We start from the raw sequence: 21,462 nt of genomic DNA on the forward strand, positions 1-21,462 counted from the left end.
TCAGCTTGCATAAAAATAAAGATGCTAGAGAAATCTTGTTTCTGATAGAGATCTGAAATATATCTTCCAGGGACTTCTGAATTTCCATTTACTTAACTGTTAAGTGTTTTTAGTACATCAGTTGAGATCATTTCACTCATATGTTAGCTTTTTTATGTTATCTTTTAGGTCTGAAAAAGAGAATTCCAGAAATCAGGAGCTAGGATTAAAAGGTATTTAGATATGAATTGTGCCCAGTAGCACTTTCAGAGGAAGGAAGAAGTGTATTTTCCACTTTGGCAAGAAAAATCAAGGCATTCAAAGCCACTTAAGGCAACAGCACGTGGATTGTAGTTAACTTTTCTTCTCACCACTTTGAGGTCTTACATTTTAATGGGTAATGACTATCCTGAGTTGTTTTAAATGTTTTTAATTATAGTTTGGAAGTGATATCAATCCTGTACTTTTGACAATCACCCAGATTCCAGTGCTGAGAAAGGAGGGAATTTTTTTTTTTTTTAATGTTCACATCTTCTGTATAGTATATATCTTACTAATCCTTTACAGCACCTTGTGTTAATCTGTTAGAAACCAAATACTGAACTAGATTACTGGTGTAAGAAAAATAACAATTTGTTTGCAGGCAGAAGGACAGATTAATGGTATTTAACTTAATATTTGATCCATTCTTTAGCAGAGCCTTTATTTTATTTTTAATATTATTTGTTGACGTTGCACTATTAAAAAAACAACATAAACAATAATTGTTGGTTGGACTTCACATTCTAATTGCCTTTAAATCTTTCTTTTCTGTACAGTTAACAAATATTTAAGCTCTGAAAATCCACTGTTCTTTGAACTGCGTGCCAGATACCTTATTGCCTGTGAACGCATCCCTGAGGCAATGGCTCTTATCAAATCTTGCATAAACCATCCCGATATCAGTAAAGATCTGTATTTCCATCAAGCTCTTTTCACCTGTCTTTATATGTCACCATTAGAAGATCAGCTATTCCAGGAGGTATTGTCTGCCAGTAATACATTGTTTTCATGAGGTGGGGCTTTTATACTTGCTGGGTACAAGCTGTGGAGAGGAGCATGTGCAACTCTTGCCGTTGTAGAACCAAATGTCATGGAAATCAGGCTTAATTTAGTGCTGGCTTAAGCTTTGAAGAGGTAAATGTTAAGTGCCTGCAGAGCTCGTTGAGCTAAATGCAATTTTTGGGGGGTTCAAGTGTACTTGTGGATATATTCCCTAAATAACTTAAATCATTAATATTTTGTGATGTCAGTGTGTTGACTATTTTACTATAGACTATTATTTAGTAAAAGTACTAATTGACGCCAGCCCAGTGTTCTGTACATTATACAGTTTTGGAAGCCTTGAAATTTTTTAATGATGTGCTTTTGTGTAAAATGACACTTGAGCTGCATGAGGCCCTGCTTTTTCTGTTTACTAGGTAACAATGCTTTTCTTAACCCTGTTTTAAGAACAAGCTCCCATCATGCAAAAAAGTGCTTTTGTGTACTGTTTTATTGTCTCAGACAATTATTCTGATGGTCATTACTGTAAGAAATATGAAGGAGCTCTAGATAACTCCAAAATCTTAATTTACAGACCTACAGAGAAGCTGTTCCAAAGCCAGCCTATGTTAATAGCAAGTCCTGAAGTTTTCAGTAACTGTAGCATAGCAGGGTCTGGTAGGTTTTTTATTTCATGTCAGCAAACTTATCTAAATTGATTCTATTTTAATTGTATAGCACTTGTTGAGGACTGATTGCAAGAGTGGAATTGAGATCATCTGCAACACTGAAAAAGAAGGGAAGACTACCTTAGCCTTACAGCTTTGTGAATCCTTCCTAGTCCCACAGCTCCAAAATGGGGACATGTATTGTATCTGGTAAATACTTTATTTCTGGTGAAGCAGCTTAGCAGAAGATAAATGCTTGTTGCCAAAATGAAACTCGCCTAACTTTTTTTTAAGATGTAGCTCGAGTTTAAAAAATACCAGTTTAAAAAAAAAAAAAAAAAGCAAAACACGTTCTAACACGATTTTTTAAACATTCCTAGTGCATCTGTTGTGCCTGTTTGCCTTTTTACACAGGGTCATGTGTAGTGGCAGTGCATAGAACATAACATTTACTAACTGCTTCAAATTAAGAGAAGAGTGAGCCTTTACATACCATAGGCTATAAATACCTAAAAATTTATGATGAGCGTTTATGATCAGCGATATGTGTAACGATATGTAGTCTGTAGATTCTTAGCAATGAAGATATTTTGCCCTCTAGCTCTGGTATGTGTCTGAATGTGTCTGGAAAGAGAATGTGTCATTCTGAAACGTGCTGTTAATAATGGAAGCAGAGCCATTACACAAATGATGGTCCTTCAGAAAACATTTCAGTAAGGATGTCTTTGTACACGTTGAATCATCTTGATATTTGGATGTTTTTAGGGGTTAAAAGTGTCTTCTAGAGAGTTAACAAATTTCATCCTTCTGAGGGCTGGGAGATGGCTAAGGAAGATAATTCTCCTGTTCAGCCTTTATAATTTGTGTACCTGAAGGAACATCTGCATTCCCTGATATAAAGTATGTTCTATTTATTTATTTGATTATGTTGTTAAAGCAAAACAGCTTTAGCAAGGGTTTGATCTTTTTCTTCCATCAATTGAGATCAGATTATTCATCTGCATAACTAACTTTCACATGGAGTTGAGAATCTCTCTAGGATTTCTGTGTTCCAAGATTGCAGGGAATTGAGAAGTTTCTTTTGTCCTGAAGTAACCAAGTCAGACACGATTTTTGGTTTGTTACTCAATTCGTTCCTTAACTGCTGGATGAGTAATTGTTCAGTCAAAACCTTTGGGGTTATGGTTGACACACATTTATTGTACAGTGTGTTGGCAGTGGCTGGTGGTGTTTTTCATTCAGTCTGTCCACAAAAAGGTGGTCATGGCTGTCCTCACAGGACAGAAGTTCAACCAAAAAGGTACACAGTTTGTGTGAGCCCAGTGACCACGTTAGAGTGGAATCCCTGTTTGCTGATTCCTGCCCAAATGCTGCCTCTCCTGACTGCTTACTTTTTAGGGAACTGACAGATGTAACCTACGTGTTTCAGGGATTTAGTGTTTTTAAAAAGGCATTTTTAATAAATTAAACCACCTTCTTGTATCCTTTGCTATATAATGTTAGTCTTGCTCTTATTCATCTCATCATTGGTTAGCATTGTCCATTTTTGAAATTGCTGTTCCAAACAAGGTGTGTCTGTCAAAGATGAAATTCCAGAAGAGACTCGAGTACTTTTGGATACCTGTTTTAGAAGGAAACAATTTTAGTCTTTTAATCTTCTATTCAGAATAGAGAACTTGAGGTTCTTTGAAAGAGTTCAGAGCAGTTACATCTGTGCAGCTCAAAGAGCTGTTCCATCCTTTACAGATGCTGAGCCTTAACAATTGTGTTCCCAATGAGAGAATTCTGTATAATGCCTAACAGGTCATGTGAAGGCATGACTGCACTGTAATTCAAATTTTTGGAGAAGTAGGAGCCAGGTAATTTAACATGGAGAGCGTATTTTTCCCTAGAGGAGGTTTTAACATCTTCAGCACAGCATAAATCATCTGACCTTGTCTGGAATCGAGGGTGAAAGTTAAGTAGCAAAGTTAAGACAGCAAAATTGATTAGGAAGTTGTAAATAGCAGATATTTGCTACCTGTATGAAATCTTGAAGGTGCAACCATTACCTACCATCTCAGAGGAGGATGAACTCCAAGCAGCTCTGTTGCACAGCTCTTACTTTCATTGATGTTAAGATTAAATTCTAGATTTAGATGAACTGAATAGTTTGTCTGCAATCAAAGCCCACTTACAAATTAATCACAAAGCAAGCTGTGTTTGGTCTTACTGGAAATACTTTCATACAAGGTATTGGTGAGAGATCAGTCCACAATGATTTAGTGTCGAGGTGATGTCTCTTGGAGGACAATGTTTTGATGGAACAGTCATAAACAGGCACAGCAGAACCGCCTTCCTCCTCTGCCAGGCAATTTTTAAAATTCTGTTTGGGCTGTTTTCAAGTGATTCTTATGCAGTAAATTCAGAGTAAGTCAAGGAATTTTTTACCACACGTTTGATCAGTCTTTTGGTGAAGTGTGCTTTTTATACCCAAGGAAAGACAGACCTTCTGCTATCAAAGGGTTGAGATCTAGCTCAGGCAGTGTGGGTTTAACCATCATCTTGTGTTGCTGATGGAGATGTGGATGGTTGTGGCATTTTGCAGGGAGTTAAAGAGACTGGAATGCCTCTGGTAAAGAGGTGCTGAGTTCTGTGATCTCACAGGAACAATTTAAATGGCCCCAACACAAGTCCATAAAAGCTTAGGAGAGGCCTCACTGTGAACTCAGATATACCATCCAAGAAGTAAAGTTCTTTAAGTGCTCTACTGCTCTGCCTTAATGACTGTGCAAAGAGAAACAACCCCTGCTCTCTTATCTCAGATTCATCATCTGTGTTCTGGTCAGAGGCACTGAAATATCTCAGGTGCTGCTGACTTCAGCATGGCAAGTTGGCATCCAAAGCATAGAAGTGGTTGAAAAGAGTCCAGTCAGCTCCTCAAGAAGACTTTAATCCTTGATGATTGTCAAAGTGAGAAATGTGCTTGAGAAGAAGCCACCACATCTACAGGAAAAATAAAAAGACTGAAATAGAGAGTCTAGTCAAATGGTGGTTAACACCTTGTTCTTCCCCCATGGGGCTGTTCCATCTTTCTCCATTCCTTTTTCAGCTCTTTCCTTGTGCCAGCCATCACGCTTGTCTGAACACCCCAAACCACTTCAACCACTAAAAAGGATAATTTGAGTTTTCTCAAATCTTCTGGGATTAGTGTTGAAAGGGCTTGCTCTGAAGTGGTGTGAGGCAAAGCAGAGGGTAAATTGGATTATTCAGCTGTGGTAACACATAACAGCAAAATTATTCAGTTCTCACCTCTGTGCTTCAGATTGAGACTTACACTGAGTTGTTAAGAATGGTTTGGTCCACAAAGACACTCGTTTCAAACTTGTTTGTGAAGTTTGCAAAGATGTAGAAATCAGATTTCCTGCCTGGTAAAGGCAGAGGCGAACAGCTCATTTCTTCAGAAAACCTGCAGGACTAATTTTTTGTGCATAGAGCTGCTTATAGGTCTTTTCACAGTTTCTCCCACAGAAGCTTGATCTTTCTTTCAACTTTAGTTTTCTTGGGTTCTGAATGAAAGAAAACAATCAGGCTCTCTTGTTTTGCTCTTAAAATGTCAAGCAGAACTGTAGAGCTGTCCTAAATGTAAATGTTTTGTCACAGGCAGTTCTGTCACTTCCCTTCATTCAGGCTCTGACTTTACTAAGAGAAGCTTAATCCCTAAAGGTTTAATTTGTACCTGGCACAGACTGGAGACTCTGGAAGATCAGCCAGATATTTTGTCAGTAATTAGGTTTGTTTTCTGAGGGAGGACACTGGTGGAATAGAAAAGTGTCTTCTTTCAGGAAATGAAAGTCAATTAGCCCTGTTTTCGTTGTAATGTTGAGGTGGGATTTCTGCCTAAACACTCCTAATTCATCTCCTCCTGTGTGAAATCTTTGTGCTGGCAAATCTTATCGCTCCAAGTCAAGTCGGGTTGCCTTTCTGCGCCTCTGAATCGAAGTGCACAGAATTTACAGGCTGTTTTTTTTTTTTTTTTAATTAGCTCTGTTTTACAGGCTGAGCACATCACCTGTGTAGCAGCTCTTCTGCAGAGCCCAGCAGTCTGTTCTTGTCTTTCCTTGTCTCAGGCAGGAATGTTCTTGGACTGAAGATCCCCAAGATGTAGGAATAGCTGTAGAGCCCGATCCCTTCATATAATTGCTTTTGGCAGAGAATTGTGTTGTGATGCCCATATGTGGAGAACATCACTGTTCCTGTCACTGGACCATACCAGAAGTTGCCTTTCTGCAGTGCTTCCACTTTCCACATCCAAAAGCTTCTTTTCCTGAAGGACTCCTCGCCCTTGTACTGAAAGGAACTTAATCCCAAGAACACGCAGAGCTTGATGTTTATTGCCTGTGGTGTTGAGGGTCAGATCTGTGCCATCTGATTTTATTGTGCAGTTCTCTCTATGAACTAAGCTGAATACATTAATATTTTGTTGAATATCTAATAGGCTCAGTGATAGGAGATACCCTGAATGCTTTAACAAAGTAATTGAGTTGCATTTTTCATTGTGCACGTTGTGGTGTTAATTGGATTGGTGTTAAGCCCTCAAATACGATTTTAGTCACAGAACATGCAAATAATTGTCTTTAGTAATGCATCATGCTTAGTGACAGAGTTCTAAAACTCAATCTAATTGGAATATTTTGTTCTGTACTTAATAGGGACCTGATCTTCATTTGGAGTAAACTGCAGCTTAAATCTAACCCTTCAAAGCAAGTATTTGTTGACCACTGCTACCAGCTCCTGAGAATTGCCACAAATGTCAGAGTCATTTTCCCTTTCATGAAAGTCATTAAGGACGAGGTAAGTCCTGTTTGTTTTTACCTCAGCCACCATTCTTTTTGTAACTAGTTAAAGACAAGCGATGTTTATATTGTGTAATGACCAGTTTTTATGGAAAGTTAAAAAACAGGGAATAGGGAAGGAGCACTGAGTGCCATGATCTGGTAATCGCAGTGGGGTTGGATCAAGGGTTGGACTTGATGAACTCGAAGGTCTCTTCCAACCCAGTTAATTTTATGATTCTATTCTTAGGACAGTTTGTAATCAAAAGCACACAGGCATGGGAGTTGTTTCCCAACAAATGTTGTTATTTATCATTAACCTGATTTAACAGAGCTCCTTCCTATTTTGTGCCCTAAATCAGTTGTAAATTATTTTTCATGGGGGGCTGCTGTACGGGTCAAAACGCAATAATTTTCTGCTGTTTAAAGAGTTCCATCTTGGTATGTATTTTAAAATACTTGTGATGGTACTAATAACTTCTATTTGCATCTGAATAGTCTTTATTTTTTAATAACCCACTACATTGTCTACATATGTTAACAGACATTTAAATATAGAAGGTATTCATTATTTCCCAACTTCCTGAAACTCTTTTGACTTTAATCTGCTGCCTGTTGGGCAATATGTTTCTGACTGTCCCTCTCAGTTACAGTTTCATGACAGTGCCCCCAGCCTGAAGTGTGGAATAGGAATTATGAAAATTCAGGCCTTTTAGATTCCTTGGCCATGGGTTGTTATGGTTTCCCTGGTCGTTTTTGTTCAAAATTGCAAGCGATGTTACCCTCATTTTTATGCAGTGCAAACTCAATGAGTTAGAACAAGGACGAAATACAGAGTAGCTGTGTTACAGTGTGGAACAGCCTAAGCAAGGAAGAGGCAGACAGGAGATACTCAAGAGATCAGATATTTACATTGTATTTTATATCAGATTTCTTGCAGTCTCGGTTTATATCCCCAAATAATTAGCTGTCTTTAACTACAGGACTGCAGGGCCCAGAAGTTTTTGTATCTGTATTTATAGTCTTGTTTGAGCAATATTTAGAAATGTCCATGCCTTTAGGTGAAGTTTACTAGCAGGATGCTTTCTGAACTCCTCTTTTACAAGTAGATGGATATAAATACATGGGGTGTTGATGTTTGGCCATTGTTTAGAGTAGTTGTGTTTTGGGCTTTTTTTTTAACCTGTGGGTCTGATATTTTTTTATTTTACTTTCGAGCTGCAGATTTCTTTGAGGCCCGTCAGGAAAAACAGCTGTGCTTTCTAATTCCGTGCACTCCCAATTTCCTTCCTGCAGGTTGGTGAGGATGGCCTGCAGATCTGTGTCGAGATATGCGGGTGCGCCCTCCAGCTGGACCTGCGTGAAGATCCCACCATGAAGAGTCTTATTTACAAAGCAATCGCTCACTTCCTGCCCAACGACCTGGAGATCCTGCGGATTTGTGCTCTCTCCATCTTTTTCCTGGAGCGCACCTTGGAATCTTACTACACTGTTGAACACTTGTATAAGTGTGCAGATGAAGAGTACAACGAGTGCACTAGCTCTGTTCAAAACCGCGTGCGTTTTGAGCTGCTCCCCATCTTGAAAAAGGGGTTGTTTTTCGATCCCGAGTTCTGGAATTTCTTGATGATCAAGCAGAACTGTTTGGCGCTGTTGGGGGATAAAGCCTTGGACGGCTTGGGTGAAAGTACACTGGAAAACTCCGCTGCAAACCCCGAGAAAATAGCGGAGTACAGGGCTCTGAGCGAGGAGCGTGCCCGTTTGACAGACGTGAGCAACGGGGAGCTCGACCCCGGGAACTGCTCCGGGGCCCGGTCCAAAGGCCATGCCAAAAAGAACCACGAAGCTCTGGAGGCCCCTAAAAGCTTGGATCGAAGTGAGCCCAGGCACCGCTGCGTGATATGCAACAAGGAGTTCCTCGGCGATCACATCGTGAAACACGCGCAGGCTCACCAGAAGAAGGGCAGCTTTTCCTGTGTACTTTGCACCAGAAAGTTCAGGCAGAAGGGGCTGATGCTGAAGCACTTGAGGAATCACGTCAGGAAGATAGAGAGGCAACATCTTGCTGCGGTTCTCGAGGCTGGTCAGCAGGCTCCTGCTCTTAGGGAAGTAGGATGTTCTGATGCTTCTCTGTCTCTTGAAAACGGGAATTCCTGTGGTTCCAAAGATACTGTGCCAGTGGCTGCAGTAGCTCCAGGTGCTGAGCGAGTGGTCCAAGGGGAGGATGAGAGCGCAGAACAGGGATTTGGTGCGGTGGAAAACCACCTCAGTGACCAGGATGATGCTACTGAAAACAGTAGTGACAGCTGTTTTAATAATGTCCCCGATGCTTTAAGTACAGAGAGTTTGCCTGAAGATGATGAGAACTCCAGTAAAGAGTCACCTGTTCTGCATAAAGTGAACGGGGCTTTTTGCCCTCGAAAACACATCGATGCTTTGGATGAGGAAGGAACCTTTAAGTGCCCTGCTACTGGCTGTGCTCGGGTGTTTAAAAAGATAAGATTCCTCAACAAACACGCCAGGAAAAGTCATCCAACCGACCTGAAGGTGCAGCAACACATAATGAAGTGGAATAAAGGAAAATGTCGGTTCTGCCAGAGAAAATTTGCTGATTCCCAGCATTTTATAGACCACCTGAAGAGACACGTGTATCCAAATGTTTACTTTTGTTTACACTTTAATTGTAATCAGAGGTTTAAGCTGTCGGCTGAGCTTGCAGAGCATACGAAAAGTCACAGTGTGTTTAAAGCTCAGTGCAATTTTTCAGACTGCTGTGAGCTGTTTGAGGAGCTCCCTTTGCTGTATGAACACGAGGCTCAGCATTATTTAAATAAAACCCCGGAACGTTTGGAAGACGCAAGTGAAAAAGATTCTTCAGATGATCCCTCAGAACTTTGTGGTTTCCAGGATGATGACGAATCTGTCAATGAAAAAGAAACTGTAGATTTACCAATTCCAACTTGGAAGTCGAGGAAGGACTCTACAGAACCAAAGACATACATTCAAAGTGTGGAGAAGAAAGCAAACAACGTCATTCACAATGGAAATGAAAGTTCATCCGAGGGTAGTGCTGCAGTTTTAAGTTCCACAGACCAAAAGGCACCCGTGTTACAGCCAAATTCTGAAAACTGTAGTGTTGTTAGTGACCAACTAGTCAATGGGCACAGTGACCCAGGTCAGACGTCATCCAAGTCATCACAGACACCTTTGGACAGAGGGGCAGATGAAACAAGGACAGAAAATGGGTCAGTGTTACCAGTTTTACAGAATTGTCATGATGCACCACAAAATAATAATAATAATGCTGCTGCTGCTGCCTCACAAGTACCTTCTAAACCAAATCAGACAACAGAGACTACTTCATACGGTGTCATCCTAACAAAACCCTACGTTAGACCATTGCCTCCGAGTTACCTTGATGAACGTTACATTAGCATGCCAAAACGTAGAAAAATTTTGGCTGAGGAAGTAGATGCCTACTCTGAACAAGATAAAATTTGTAGCAAAACAACAGAAAGATTTAGATGTGGCAACTGCTTGACCATCTACTGTAATTCAGAAGCACTTGAGGCTCACCTTGCACAAAAGAAGTGTCAGACGCTCTTTGGATTCGATTCAGATGATGAAAGTAAGTCCTTCCAGTCCTTTTGGGTTGGTTTCTTTGGGGGTAAATACCAATCAGAAAATGGTCTTGGAAATCCGACAGCCTGATGGAGTAGATATGCCAGAACTTAGTTAAATCACAGTACTTGGCTAAATTGGGCTTTTTAAATGGACATGCTGTTTAGAATAAGAAAGAGGTGGTGAGAATTTGTAAGCAGCTCTGATGGAAAAGCCTTCTCCTCAAACAGAAGGGGTCATTCAGTCTGTCTGTCCTTGCGTGTTTGAAACTAAACGTGCTGAAAAGCAGAAGCAGTGTTCTAGATTAAGGAAGGAGTTGCCTTTTGACCCCAGTGCATTCTCTTTTACAGGTGCCTGATTCAGTGTTCGGGAGGAAAGTATCAGATAAGGAGTGGTGTGAGGAAACACTACATGAAGAAGCATCAGTTCGTTTCCCAGTTGGCCTTAAACACGAAGCAGTCTCAAATTACTGGAGAGAAACATGACCTTGATAAAGACAAAGCACATTTTTCTAGACAGAACTCACAGAGGAGTTAATAGGAGCTCTGCAGGTCTCGAGTCCAGAAAGGTTGCTACAAAATCCCCAAAGTACCAGTTCTCTGAAAAGCCATGTTCATTCCAAATAGGTGATTGAAGCTGAATGGCCCAGCCTTTGTAGCAGGAAGGTTTAAGGAAAATCAGGCAAGCATAGATGTTGCCTTGTGGAAAAACCAGCCAGTTCTGAAAGCTGCTTTAGTTTGTGTCATTAATGGGGTGTCTGTCCACACAGCTGGGAAGGAATCGTTCCAGAAGGTGTTAATTATTATGCTATGGATAAGAAATCCATGCATTCTTCTTTCAAAGCTCAAGTGTGGGAGTCGTATTATCTGCTCAAAAGCATGGAGCTCACTTAATAAACTTACACTCAGAATCCAAAGAGGAACGTGGAAAGAAATCTTGAGATAGATGGAATGCTGGAATAGCCAAAAACTCGAAATACAGCACATAGCCAGGAAGAGTGAGTTGATGTGATAAAATACTTACAGACAGTGGAAATCAGATGCAATGCAAGAGAAGCCCTTTGCAAGGCCAAGGTGAAGGTGCAGGTAAAGGGTGTCTTGTGAAACATCTGTCATAGGTGTGGGAAGGCCAAGCCAAGCAGTACGTGCACAGATCCCCGCGTGGATTTTAACCGATTGAAAACAAATGCAGAATGTTGAGGAGGTCAAACTTGCATTACAGAGTTTGTTATTATGCAAATACAGAGGTCCCTCAGCTGTGGGTGTGACTGAGAAGAACTTGAGAAGGCAGACAAAAGCAGAGCACAGGTTGGAGGGGGGAAAAAAAAGATCAGGAAGAGCCTGTTTTACATCTGTGGTAAATGGTGGTGGGCCACGACTCAGTACTGTAACTACTTATTTACTGTCTTGAGGAAGGGAGAAAATAGGTATGGACTCAGTCTCTTTTAAGACACATTGTAACTTTATTTAGTTGCATCCCTTGAAAAGAGCCTTTCCCAGGAGTTGGTGAAGGAGTTACTGAAATGTTAAGCACTTTATTCGAAATTCACTGTTCACAGAAACAATCAGAATGTGAAGACAGGAAGTGTGAGTCCTTCAGCTCTATGTGTAACACTGAAATGCAGAACATTTGGGAACCAAAAGGGTGCCCTTGTAGTTTTTGGTCTTCCCACCCCAGGCAAGAGGTGTGGCAAACATGCACATTGCCCAATTACCGTGCTGATTTCTCCTCTCATTTATCTCCTGCCACCTGACAGAGTGTTTATTTGGGATCCTGTTGCACACGGGTAGCATTTTAATGTGATTGTAGGCAGGGGGGGAGGGATGGTGGTGCAAACTGGTGTTCAGGGATGGAGTCCTCACAGAAATGTGGGGTGGCAAAGCCCAACTGCTCCTGCTCAGCTGGTTTATTTATGGAATAGTTCATCATGGCCTATGTAGGGCTCAAATCAGCAGGTATGGAAAAAAACTAATGCATAACAAATCCAGAGGTGCATGAAACCTGTTCGTTGTAACAATGGCTCACACTGGCAAACCCAAGGGTGTCGTGGTAGGATAGGCTGTGAAGTAGTTCTGGAACTAAACCCAATAGCTCAGCAAGGCCTCTGCTAATAATCCTCTGTGAAAGTAAACACAGATTTGCATTCATTCTGCTTTCTTTTCCCCTTCCCGGGAGGGTAAAAAGGAATGCAAATTCGAAATCTTAAACTCTTGAACTCGAGGAAATTTTTTGCCTTAACTTTGAGTTGGATTGACAGCAAAGGTTATAAAATTATGATCACAGGTGTGTGTGCATTCCATCAGTACCGATCATGGCCCACTTTCAGAGATTTGTATGACGTTCGAGGCACCAAAGAATTTTTTTTTTTTTTTGCAGCTGCAAAAAGCCTGATTTAAATGCATCGTTCATTATATATAAGTATTATACACACAATATATATATATTTACATATATAAATGCATTAAAAGTTTGTTTTAAATTTAAAGGGGTCCTTATCAGACAAATGCACTTTGACCTTTTTTGCTTTCAAGTTACCAACTAATTTTTAAGGACCCGGTTTTCATGGTGAATGTTCCCAGGCTCCCCTTTCTTTGCTTAACTTTGTTAATCTAGTTAAATTTCCTTAAATATATTTTGGGGGGAAAAAGTTTAATTTTAAAGTATTACAGTTCTAAAAATCTGAAAACCGAGTCAGTAAATATGGCAAAAATGTTTGTGTAAAATCTTTTTAATGTACCTTTAATCTTTGGTGCTTTTTTGCCTTTTCCCTGGAGCTCCATGTGTTTGAAGATGCTTTAAAATCATGACTGAGACTTGTATTTTCTTTGGTTTTAAGTGTGTAGATAAATGCATCTGTGTACATGCATAAACTGTGACCATAATTTTTTGTACCTGCATTAAACTCATTTTTTGTTCAAAATGCTTTTCTCGGACACCACCATTTGTTGATATCATGTGTTCAGTAGATACACTCTGGAGAACAGGAAACATGAATTCTTCTGGAGGTGAAAATTAGCAAAAAAAAACCCCTAACAGTTACCAGAAATCTGTTAAATTGACCTAATGTAGCAAGTGGGTGGTAACTTTTTTAAGTCATGATTTTTACTTCAAAAGACAATGCATTTTCTTTAAGCTCCTCTCTGATAGCTGTTGGTATTTTCAGACAGTTGCAGTATTAAGCAACTTGAAGCAGAAGCAAAAAGGTAATTTGTGTAACGTGTGTGGGATAATTCTCCATGCTTTTTAAGGATTCTTTATTATGTTGAGTATTACCTTGTACTAAGCCTGCAACTTCTAGGGCTGAAAAAGGTTACAAATCCAGATCTGAAAGTTGGTTTTGGTTTTTTTTTTTTTGGTTTGGTTTGGTTTTTTTCCCCCAGGCATTAAGAAGCATTGTATATGATACAATTGGAAATCCTTCAATAAATTGATTCAATATTTGATTCAACAAATACTAAAGTCCATGTGTAATGTAAGCCTTGCAACTCCCTCGAAGCTGCCTGAAGTTACACATGAGCTTGGGAGCTTTGTTGGATCAAAGTTTGTGCATTATGTTGTGGATAACTGTGTTCCAATAACATTCCTCCAGTTGGCTGTAACTTGGATTTGGACTTTGCTTTTAAGACTCTTCTCTTAAGCCGATCATGTTTCACTGGAAAGGTCATGGAAGTTCTGATTTCAAAGAGTTGCCACTTGGTGGGCACCTTTCACAAAATAAAGGAATACTGAAAGTAGGTTGGAAGTGGTGATATCTGTGGGGAAAGGTCACTGGTACTTTGATTACTTAGCCATATTCATTAAAATTATATAAATTGTATAGTTTGGATAATTTATAACATTAAACTTTGTGATTTTAATATCACATGGAAGGTTCAGCTGTACTCATTTCTTTTATTGTTTAACACCAGTGCTATGGACAAAAGACCCAAAGGGGGTGGTAGTGTTACTATTTTCTTAATTTATTTGGTACTGTATAACACCTTTCTGATTAAATGCAGTGTATGCATTTTGGGACTCTTAATTTGTAAAAGCTGTTACAGGTTCAGCAAGAAAGGAAATTTGTGCTTCCTTGTTGAATGTTAAATTATTTTACTTTGCATTTTATATAAGAGTACAAATTAAAACTGAGCCATCAAACTGCAATAAATCTACAGTAGTGTTTCATTTTAAAAACCTTTTTGTACTGTACATAGATTTGTTCAATAAAACATTGTCTTTGTTGTTGATAGAAATGGATCTTGTCTTTTGGAGAATCCCTCTGAAAATGCTGAAGTGCTGCTTTCACAGCTGCTGTGTGTTGGGTTTGGTACGTGACAGTTGCCTGTGAAGATGCCAGGTTTTGATGTTCCAGGGGTTATTTGGATATAAATATATCCAAATATATTAGATGTAGATTTGGATATAGATTTGGATATTTGGATTTGAATAGGGGGTAAAGGGGGGGCATTTAACTGCTGAAGTGATTTCCTAGGGCTCAAAACCCAGCCGAGTCTGGATGCAGCTGTTTTAAGATCCCTCTGCTTCTGGTTAGTTGTCTTCATCATAAAACTGTTCGAGTTCTTCAGCGACCTTATATTACAAGTACAAAATGCTGCCCTAAACCTCCTGGCAAGGCGCTGATACATGGAGCTGAGGCTCGGTTTTTGCACTTCGTGAACTTTTGTTTGTCTCAGATAATGCTCCCAGCAGAGACAACAAGCGTCAAACACTTGTTTTTCACTGCTTTGTTTGGTCCCCTTGATTGAATGGTGTAGTGCAGAGATAAAAGTGTAGTTGTTTTGTTGGGTTTTTTTTTCCTTGATTTTGCTTCTAAAAGTTCAATACTTTCATCTGATAACGCTGGTTTATTTAGAACGATTACAGTCGTGTAAATTCTTGATGTTCTTGGAGTTTAGTGTTGCACAGCTGGATTCTGAGCCCAAGGGGAGGTTGAGGTGCCCGGATCGAGGAAGCACCTAAAAATTAGACAGACCTCAAAAGACCAAAGGGGTACTTGAAATATCTAGGTAAGTTTAAGACAAACTTTGAGGTTCCTGAGTACGCGGGTAACTTTGTACAGACCCAGCTGTGTATGCGTTGGGAAGGTGAGAAGACCATTGGGAATAATTTTTTTTTTTTTTAGAATCAGGGAGGGAAAAACAACAATTGTGACAGGTATAAAATACATCGATATACATTTGTAAGTATATATAAACAGGTATAAAGGTTATTAATATACATCGCGGGTGAGGCCGCCGCCGCTCAGAGCAGAGCGGGACCATCCCCGTCCCTCGCCCGGCCGGCGGGAGGGGAGGGTGGCCAATTAGGGACCTGTTTCATTACAAACTCCTCATAAAAGATATAACCTGTACGTTTATTAAATTTAATTTCCCTTCCCCGCGGCGTTTCGGGGCGCTGAGGTGCCTGTGAGGGGCGCGGCGGCTCCGGCCCGGAACCCTCAGCGCCCGCCGCCGTTTCCCCCCGGCTCCCCGTGCGCGCACCGGGGCGGCGCTGCCATGGCGGGCCCGGGCCCGGGGCTGGGCCCGGGGCTGAGCGAGCGGGAGCAGGCGGGATGCCGGGCCCTGCTGGAGCTGCTGAGCACCGAGGAGCTGGTGGCGCTCACCGACACCGTCACCGGCCGCATGGTGCACCCGGAGAGCCGGCAAGGTGCGCGGGACGGGGGGGGGGGGGGGGGGGGGGGGGGGGGGGGGGGGGGGGGGGTGCGGCGGGCCGGGCCCTGCCCCGGGCTCCGCTTCGGGGGTGCCCGGGTGGGGGGGAGTTCCGGGCGCTTAAAGGGAAGCTTTTAAACTTTTTTTGAACGCTCCGTTCGCGAGTTTTGGAAATGAACGGTTGTTCGTTTCTCCTTCATTTCCCGCGGTGGTTCATTTCTCCTTCCCCGCATCCCTGTTACGTATCCGTGACAATTCCCAACACTTATTAGGACGTATGCATGTCCTTATCAAAGGTCTCTTGAGGGTCTTGGTGGTCTTCTGTGTCTTCTTTGTCTGAAGTCCCCCCCCCCCCCACCCCCCCAAAGTTTTAAGTTTGTAAACTGCAAGACAAGTTAAAAACTCCCTGGGTGTTGCCTCAGTTCCCCTCCTCGGTGCTTCTTTAAGTCACTTGGTTTTGCAGTTTTGTTTTGTTTGTTTGTTTGTTTTAAATACTGTCAGTTCTTGTTATATCTCTAAACCCCTAAACTAGTAGATTTTTTTTTTTTTTTTAAGCTCTCCAGCGCTTCTTTCTCCTCTCTTGGACCCCTCCACCCACACTCCGGGCATCATCTCCCGCTGTGCCCCTTCGGAACGTATTTAGAGCTCAGGAGTTGCTCGCTCTTGATGTTAATGACATTTGCTTTCAGGTTTTGAAAGGGTAAAATAAAAATCTAACATCTGCCTTAGCTCTTCCCACTCGCAGTTGTGGCCACCCTCCGTGGCTTTGCTGAGATTTGGGTTATGACAGTTAATTTTTAGAAGAGTTATTTCATTATTTCATTATTTTATTCTATTATTTATTATTATTTTTATTAAGTTAAGTTTTTTAAACCTAACCCTCTCAATGTGTTGCTCTGAAATACGCTCATCCCAAAACCTCGAGTTTGTTCCATGTGATGTAAATGAGACATGTAAGATTTGCCACACCTTATTTCTTTAAGAGGTCTTTTGCTTGTAGGCTTGTTCCTTGCCTTTTTCAGAATATACTTTTTGCAGTGGTTGTAGGCTACCTTAAAAGATATATATTTTTTTTTAAATTTAGCTATTAGTTTATTCTTGTTTAGATTTAGCGGTTTTATACGTCCCATGTTAAGTACCAGCCTCAGTGCAGGTGAGAACTCTCTGCTGCAATTACTTTAAAAGGTTTTAATGGTGAGAGAAGCACCTGCTAACTTCACTAATCCTTCGCTTGCAGAAGCCATTCACGCCATCCTGCTTTACAGCCAGAACGTGGAAGAGCTTCTGAGACGCAGGAAAGTCTACCGAGAAATAATCTTTAAGTATTTGGCGGCCCAGGGGATTCCAGCCCCTCCTTCCTTGGAGAAACATCTGCTCATTGACCGTGTGAGGCAGTTCTGGAGTGGGAAGCTCTCGGCTCCAGCCTCGGAGTCGGGGCACACAAAAGCACGTGCAGAGGTGAGTCCTGCTCTCTGGGAAAGTCATGCTCTTTGGTTTTGTTTTCTTTTTGTTTGGTTTGGCGTGGGTTTTGTTGTTGTTGTTTTTGTTTTTTGTTTGTTTTGTTTTGTTTTTGTGGGTTTTCTTTAATTACATCAACTAAGGGTGTCTGTGCCAGTGTAGCACTTGCAGGGCACAGTCTTCTGCTCCGTTTCACGCGGTATATTAGTGCATTTGAACTCTAATGTTCGCCGTTAGAGCTCAGAGTGGATTTTAGCAAAGTTATCTATCATTGAACTGTAAAGTTTGTGGCAGTGCCAGGTCCACGTGTTTTGTTTTCCTTTGATAATAACTAAATGTGTTTTGGCAATTCCAGGTTATTTTGAAGTTCAGAACTTTGTCATTTAGCAAATCCTGGTGTGGTGTGATGAACTTTCAGTATTTTATTTGTCTCGGGTGTAGCACAATTAGAAGTTAATCACAGTTGATGGTGAAACAAATACAGCATTTCTATACAGAAGTCTCCAAACTTTTTGTGCTTGATTACTTAAAACTTAAAACACAGTTAAGTTAATACTCATTAGGCTCTGGAGTTAACAAACTTGGTGAAGACTGCAAGCATCACTTGTTAAAGTTACCAAACACCTTTCAGATGATTCTTGGCAGTCTTACTACCTAAAAGGGCTAAATTTGGGGTAGATCATGTGGGGGAGAAAAAGTTCTGGAACACATTAATGCTTTGAGTTTCAGTTCTTCCTGGATTAGTTGTGCATTTTGTAATCACATCCGACTGACACAAGTAAAACATCCCTATAAATTGGCCTTATTCTGTCAGCAGTAGGATTTGAATATTCAGAAGGTAACTTCTCAAGAAATACTGTTTGTTCTTATCAGCTTATTATCAGCAGGTGCAGAAACCAACACAGTTCACCAAATTAAAAGGCACCAAAAGGAAGAGGCTGATGGCAGCATGAAAAACCTGCTTATTTATAAGCACTTTTCAGTAAATTGATGTGCCTTAATATGAGATTGGCTGTTCAGGTTGGGTCTGGAAACGTTCTTTTGGAAATGTAAAGGGCAACAAAAAGTTATTAACCCAGACACTTTATTCATCAGAAATTTTGTCTCAGTATGAGAATCTTAGTCTCATGGATGCTGCTGAAAATCCTTCCCTTGTTCAGTAGAACCAGGATTTTGCTCTTTGTTTTTAAGGAGATAAGACAAAACTGAAGCACTCTTCTAATACAGAGAATTCTGAATTCTGAATATAGAGAACCTGTCCAGATTCTCTATATAAGATAATCATGTCCTTGAAAATAAATGAGATTTTACTTTGAGGTTTCTCTGTCATAGGACACTCAGAGAATACTTAGAATGTTTAAAATAAGTATGTGCGTGAATTTATGCTCTGAGTGGTAATTTTGCATTTTAAGGCTTAATAGTTCTAAGAAAAAAAAAATCTTGCTTGATTGCAGGGTCACGGAGAGGGAGGGAAGTCACCGCAGGATGACATCGGTGGCCTGGGAGGCCAGTTCTGCCGGTGGTACTTCGAACTCCTGAACTCCCAGCACCCCCTGGGAGTGAAATCTGAGGAAACCTGGGGACCACAGCATTTCTGGGAGGATGCCAAGATGAAGTTCTGCTACAACACCCTGGAGAAGAACGTGGAGCAGTACGTCGGGGCGGACATGGTGAGCCTGCGGCTGCTCTCCTTGGTGAAGGAGGAGTGCCTGCTCTTCAACCCCAACCTGCACGGCAACGGCCTCAAATTCGCCATGTCCCCTCACGGCCTGGTGCTGGTGGCGGTGGCCGGCACGGTGCACAGGGACAACGCTTGCCTGGGCATCTTCGAGCAGATCTTTGGGCTCATCAGCTGCCCCGTCAGGAACAACACCTGGAAAATCAAAGTGGTGGATCTCAGAATAGTGGGGCGGAACGCTATGGAGCCGGGGGTGCAGATGGAGAGGCCCTCCATAAAATACGAGCCAAACCAGCTGAGGGAGTTCTACGATGGGAAGGAACTGACCGTGCTCGAACCTCGGAACTTCTGAGGTTCTCTGAAGTTTTCTCGCGCTGGGGTGAGGGGTGGGTGATTGCACCCTTCTCTGAGTAAGGTTTTCTGAGATGCAAAGTCTAAAGTTTTAACACGGGGGAGGCTTGTGGGCACCTTTCCAAGAGCTGTCCCATATTTCAGGTTTTGCACTGGAGAGTGGAGTTAGCTTGGTTATTCCCGCTGCAAAACGTGGTTAACGTGTCACTGTGGACTGGGATGGATGACCTGGGGTTCACAAACTGCGCGTTCCCCCTCTTCAGGACACCAGTTTAAACTCTCACCTGAGATGGAGCAGGAAGTCCTTGCACTTGACTTTGGGACTTCGGGATGGGCAGGTGTCGAGAAATGGACATCTAAACTCACAAGAAGCTTTTGGGAGAGGGCAGACAAAACTCTGTGGGTGGAGGGACGGAGGCAGCTGCCATTTATGTTCTGAATGTGGTTTAATGAGACATTGCAGGGAATTTAACACTGTTGAAGCCTTTTTTTGTTTGCCTTTGGATGAATAACTTCCTTTCCTTTTACTCTGTGGTTCCAGCTTCACCATGAACACAGACAGACTGTTGTTCTGTGTCCCCAAACAGACAGGGTTGAGATGGTTGCCCAGGCGCCCATTTCTAGCCCCGGCTCTCTTGGATCAAATAGTTCATTCCATAACTTGGCAGCAAGCACTGTATGAACCAAATGCTTTGACAGTTGTTTTATATATAATTGTAACAGAGTTCTTTATATAATAGTTGTGATTTTTGTACGTTTCCTCAGAAATAAGTATTTTGGGTACTCTGAGCTGCTTTATTCCATTGACTGCAAGTCAGTTTGTTAACACTGGTTACCACAATAGGTCCTACTAAGAAAAATATCCAAATACTACTAAATAACTGAAATTATTGCAATTACAGAACTTGATTTTGTTTTGTACTTTATTTATTTCTAAGAGATTAGAGGTGAAACAAAGTGGAAACGCCTCTTTCTGCACCTTATGTGGGTTGTGTGCGAGTTCTGCTTTAACTTTTTAGCTTCACCAGTTCAAGTTGTGAAAATGGAAACATTCCCCATAAGTTACAAAACCAAAAGAACTGTTCCCACGTTTGTTAAAGAGGACAAATGGTAAAGTTGTGGGTGGGTGAGGGGAAACAAGAAGAGTCAGGTGTCCACAGAACTGATTTTTATGAGCAGTCTGGATCTTGGTTTCTCCTTAGAATTTTCTAAAATAATTTCTAAGCTAAAGTTCAAATACTGTGTTGGATTGTTCTTTGCCAATAAACAGCTGAGCTGCAGCTTCTTCAGCTACTGACGTGCAATAATTAAAAATCAACCAAAATTTGAAATTCAGGAGAAGAGTTTTCCTTTTATGTGTTGAAATCTGCACTGATCAAGTTCTGTCAAAAGAGAAGTAGAGGCCTTCAGTACAGACATCAACAACCATAGGATTTGGCTTTTAGCCCGTGCAATGCCCTTCGGTGTTCAAAGAATTTTGGTTTTGAAGACTTACGGCAGTTTGAAGGTTTTTTTTCTCTCTCCTTCTCTTTCCTTCTCTTCTTCCCTTCTCTCTCCTCGTAGCCTGTGGGTGACATCTGGTGGCGGGTTCATCGCTTGCCTGGAGCTGAAGGCAATTCCTCAGCCCTTGATAAGCATCTGCAAGGATGCTTTAAAGATACCAATCCCTCGCTGAGACGTTCGGGATACCTGTTGTTCTAGGGTTGGGATAAAGTAGCTTCCTGGCAACAAAATTTCAGGTGACTTGTGAACAGATGCATTTGTTTTGGCATCTGCTTCCTTGTTTTTTCGTCCTGGCTCTGCTGAACCGGGATCCTTTGGGCACCACGGTTGTTTTTTCTCAGTGTTGCTCATAAATGCAAATTTTTAATCACCTCTCAGGCCCAACAAGAGAACCTTCACCCAGAGGTAAGATGTGTCTGCATCATGCTGTGTTCCAAGTGTACCTTTTTTTTCCCCCACCCCAGGTTCCCCAGTTCTAATTGTACAAATGCAAAGGAAACAGCCAAATATATTAAAAATTATGTTTGAACAGAGATGCTGGACGTGCCCAGCCCATCCTATTTTGCACGGAGTAGAATGAAAACTAAGAAACTTGCTTTGATAAATTTACAGAAAGAACAAAACCCAGCATTTGTTGGGCTTGTTGCCAGTAGTAATTGCCCTAACAGAGGTTCTTTAGAGATGTGGATTAGAACATTTTCTATTGCAAGCATCTACTG

General features: G+C 41.3%; 2 protein-coding genes across 2 annotated transcripts in view; both read left to right on the forward strand.

Moving 5' to 3' along the window:
- Window positions 1-12,084, forward strand: part of ZNF654 (zinc finger protein 654) — a 25,837-nt gene extending 13,753 nt beyond the window's left edge. The window contains exons 5-9 of the mRNA XM_027905782.1: window positions 798-1,000; window positions 1,741-1,880; window positions 6,362-6,503; window positions 7,781-10,112; window positions 10,456-12,084. Coding sequence (XP_027761583.1) covers window positions 798-1,000; window positions 1,741-1,880; window positions 6,362-6,503; window positions 7,781-10,112; window positions 10,456-10,463 — 2,825 coding nt within the window. The 3' untranslated portion in view covers window positions 10,464-12,084. The remainder of the gene's footprint in view (window positions 1-797; window positions 1,001-1,740; window positions 1,881-6,361; window positions 6,504-7,780; window positions 10,113-10,455) is intronic.
- Window positions 12,085-15,600: 3,516 nt separating this feature from the next.
- CUNH3orf38 (chromosome unknown C3orf38 homolog) lies at window positions 15,601-19,315 on the forward strand. Its single transcript, XM_027905781.1, has 3 exons — window positions 15,601-15,751; window positions 16,991-17,211; window positions 18,666-19,315. Exons 1-3 carry the CDS (start codon window positions 15,601-15,603, stop codon window positions 19,239-19,241), a joined length of 948 nt encoding a protein of 315 aa, XP_027761582.1. The 3' UTR covers window positions 19,242-19,315.
- The last annotated feature ends 2,147 nt before the right edge of the window (window positions 19,316-21,462 follow it).

The sequence above is a fragment of the Empidonax traillii genome, unplaced genomic scaffold (assembly GCF_003031625.1).
Source record: "Empidonax traillii isolate 1590-97213 ecotype Southwest subspecies unplaced genomic scaffold, ASM303162v1 scaffold1204:size235212, whole genome shotgun sequence".
NCBI lineage: Eukaryota > Metazoa > Chordata > Aves > Passeriformes > Tyrannidae > Empidonax > Empidonax traillii.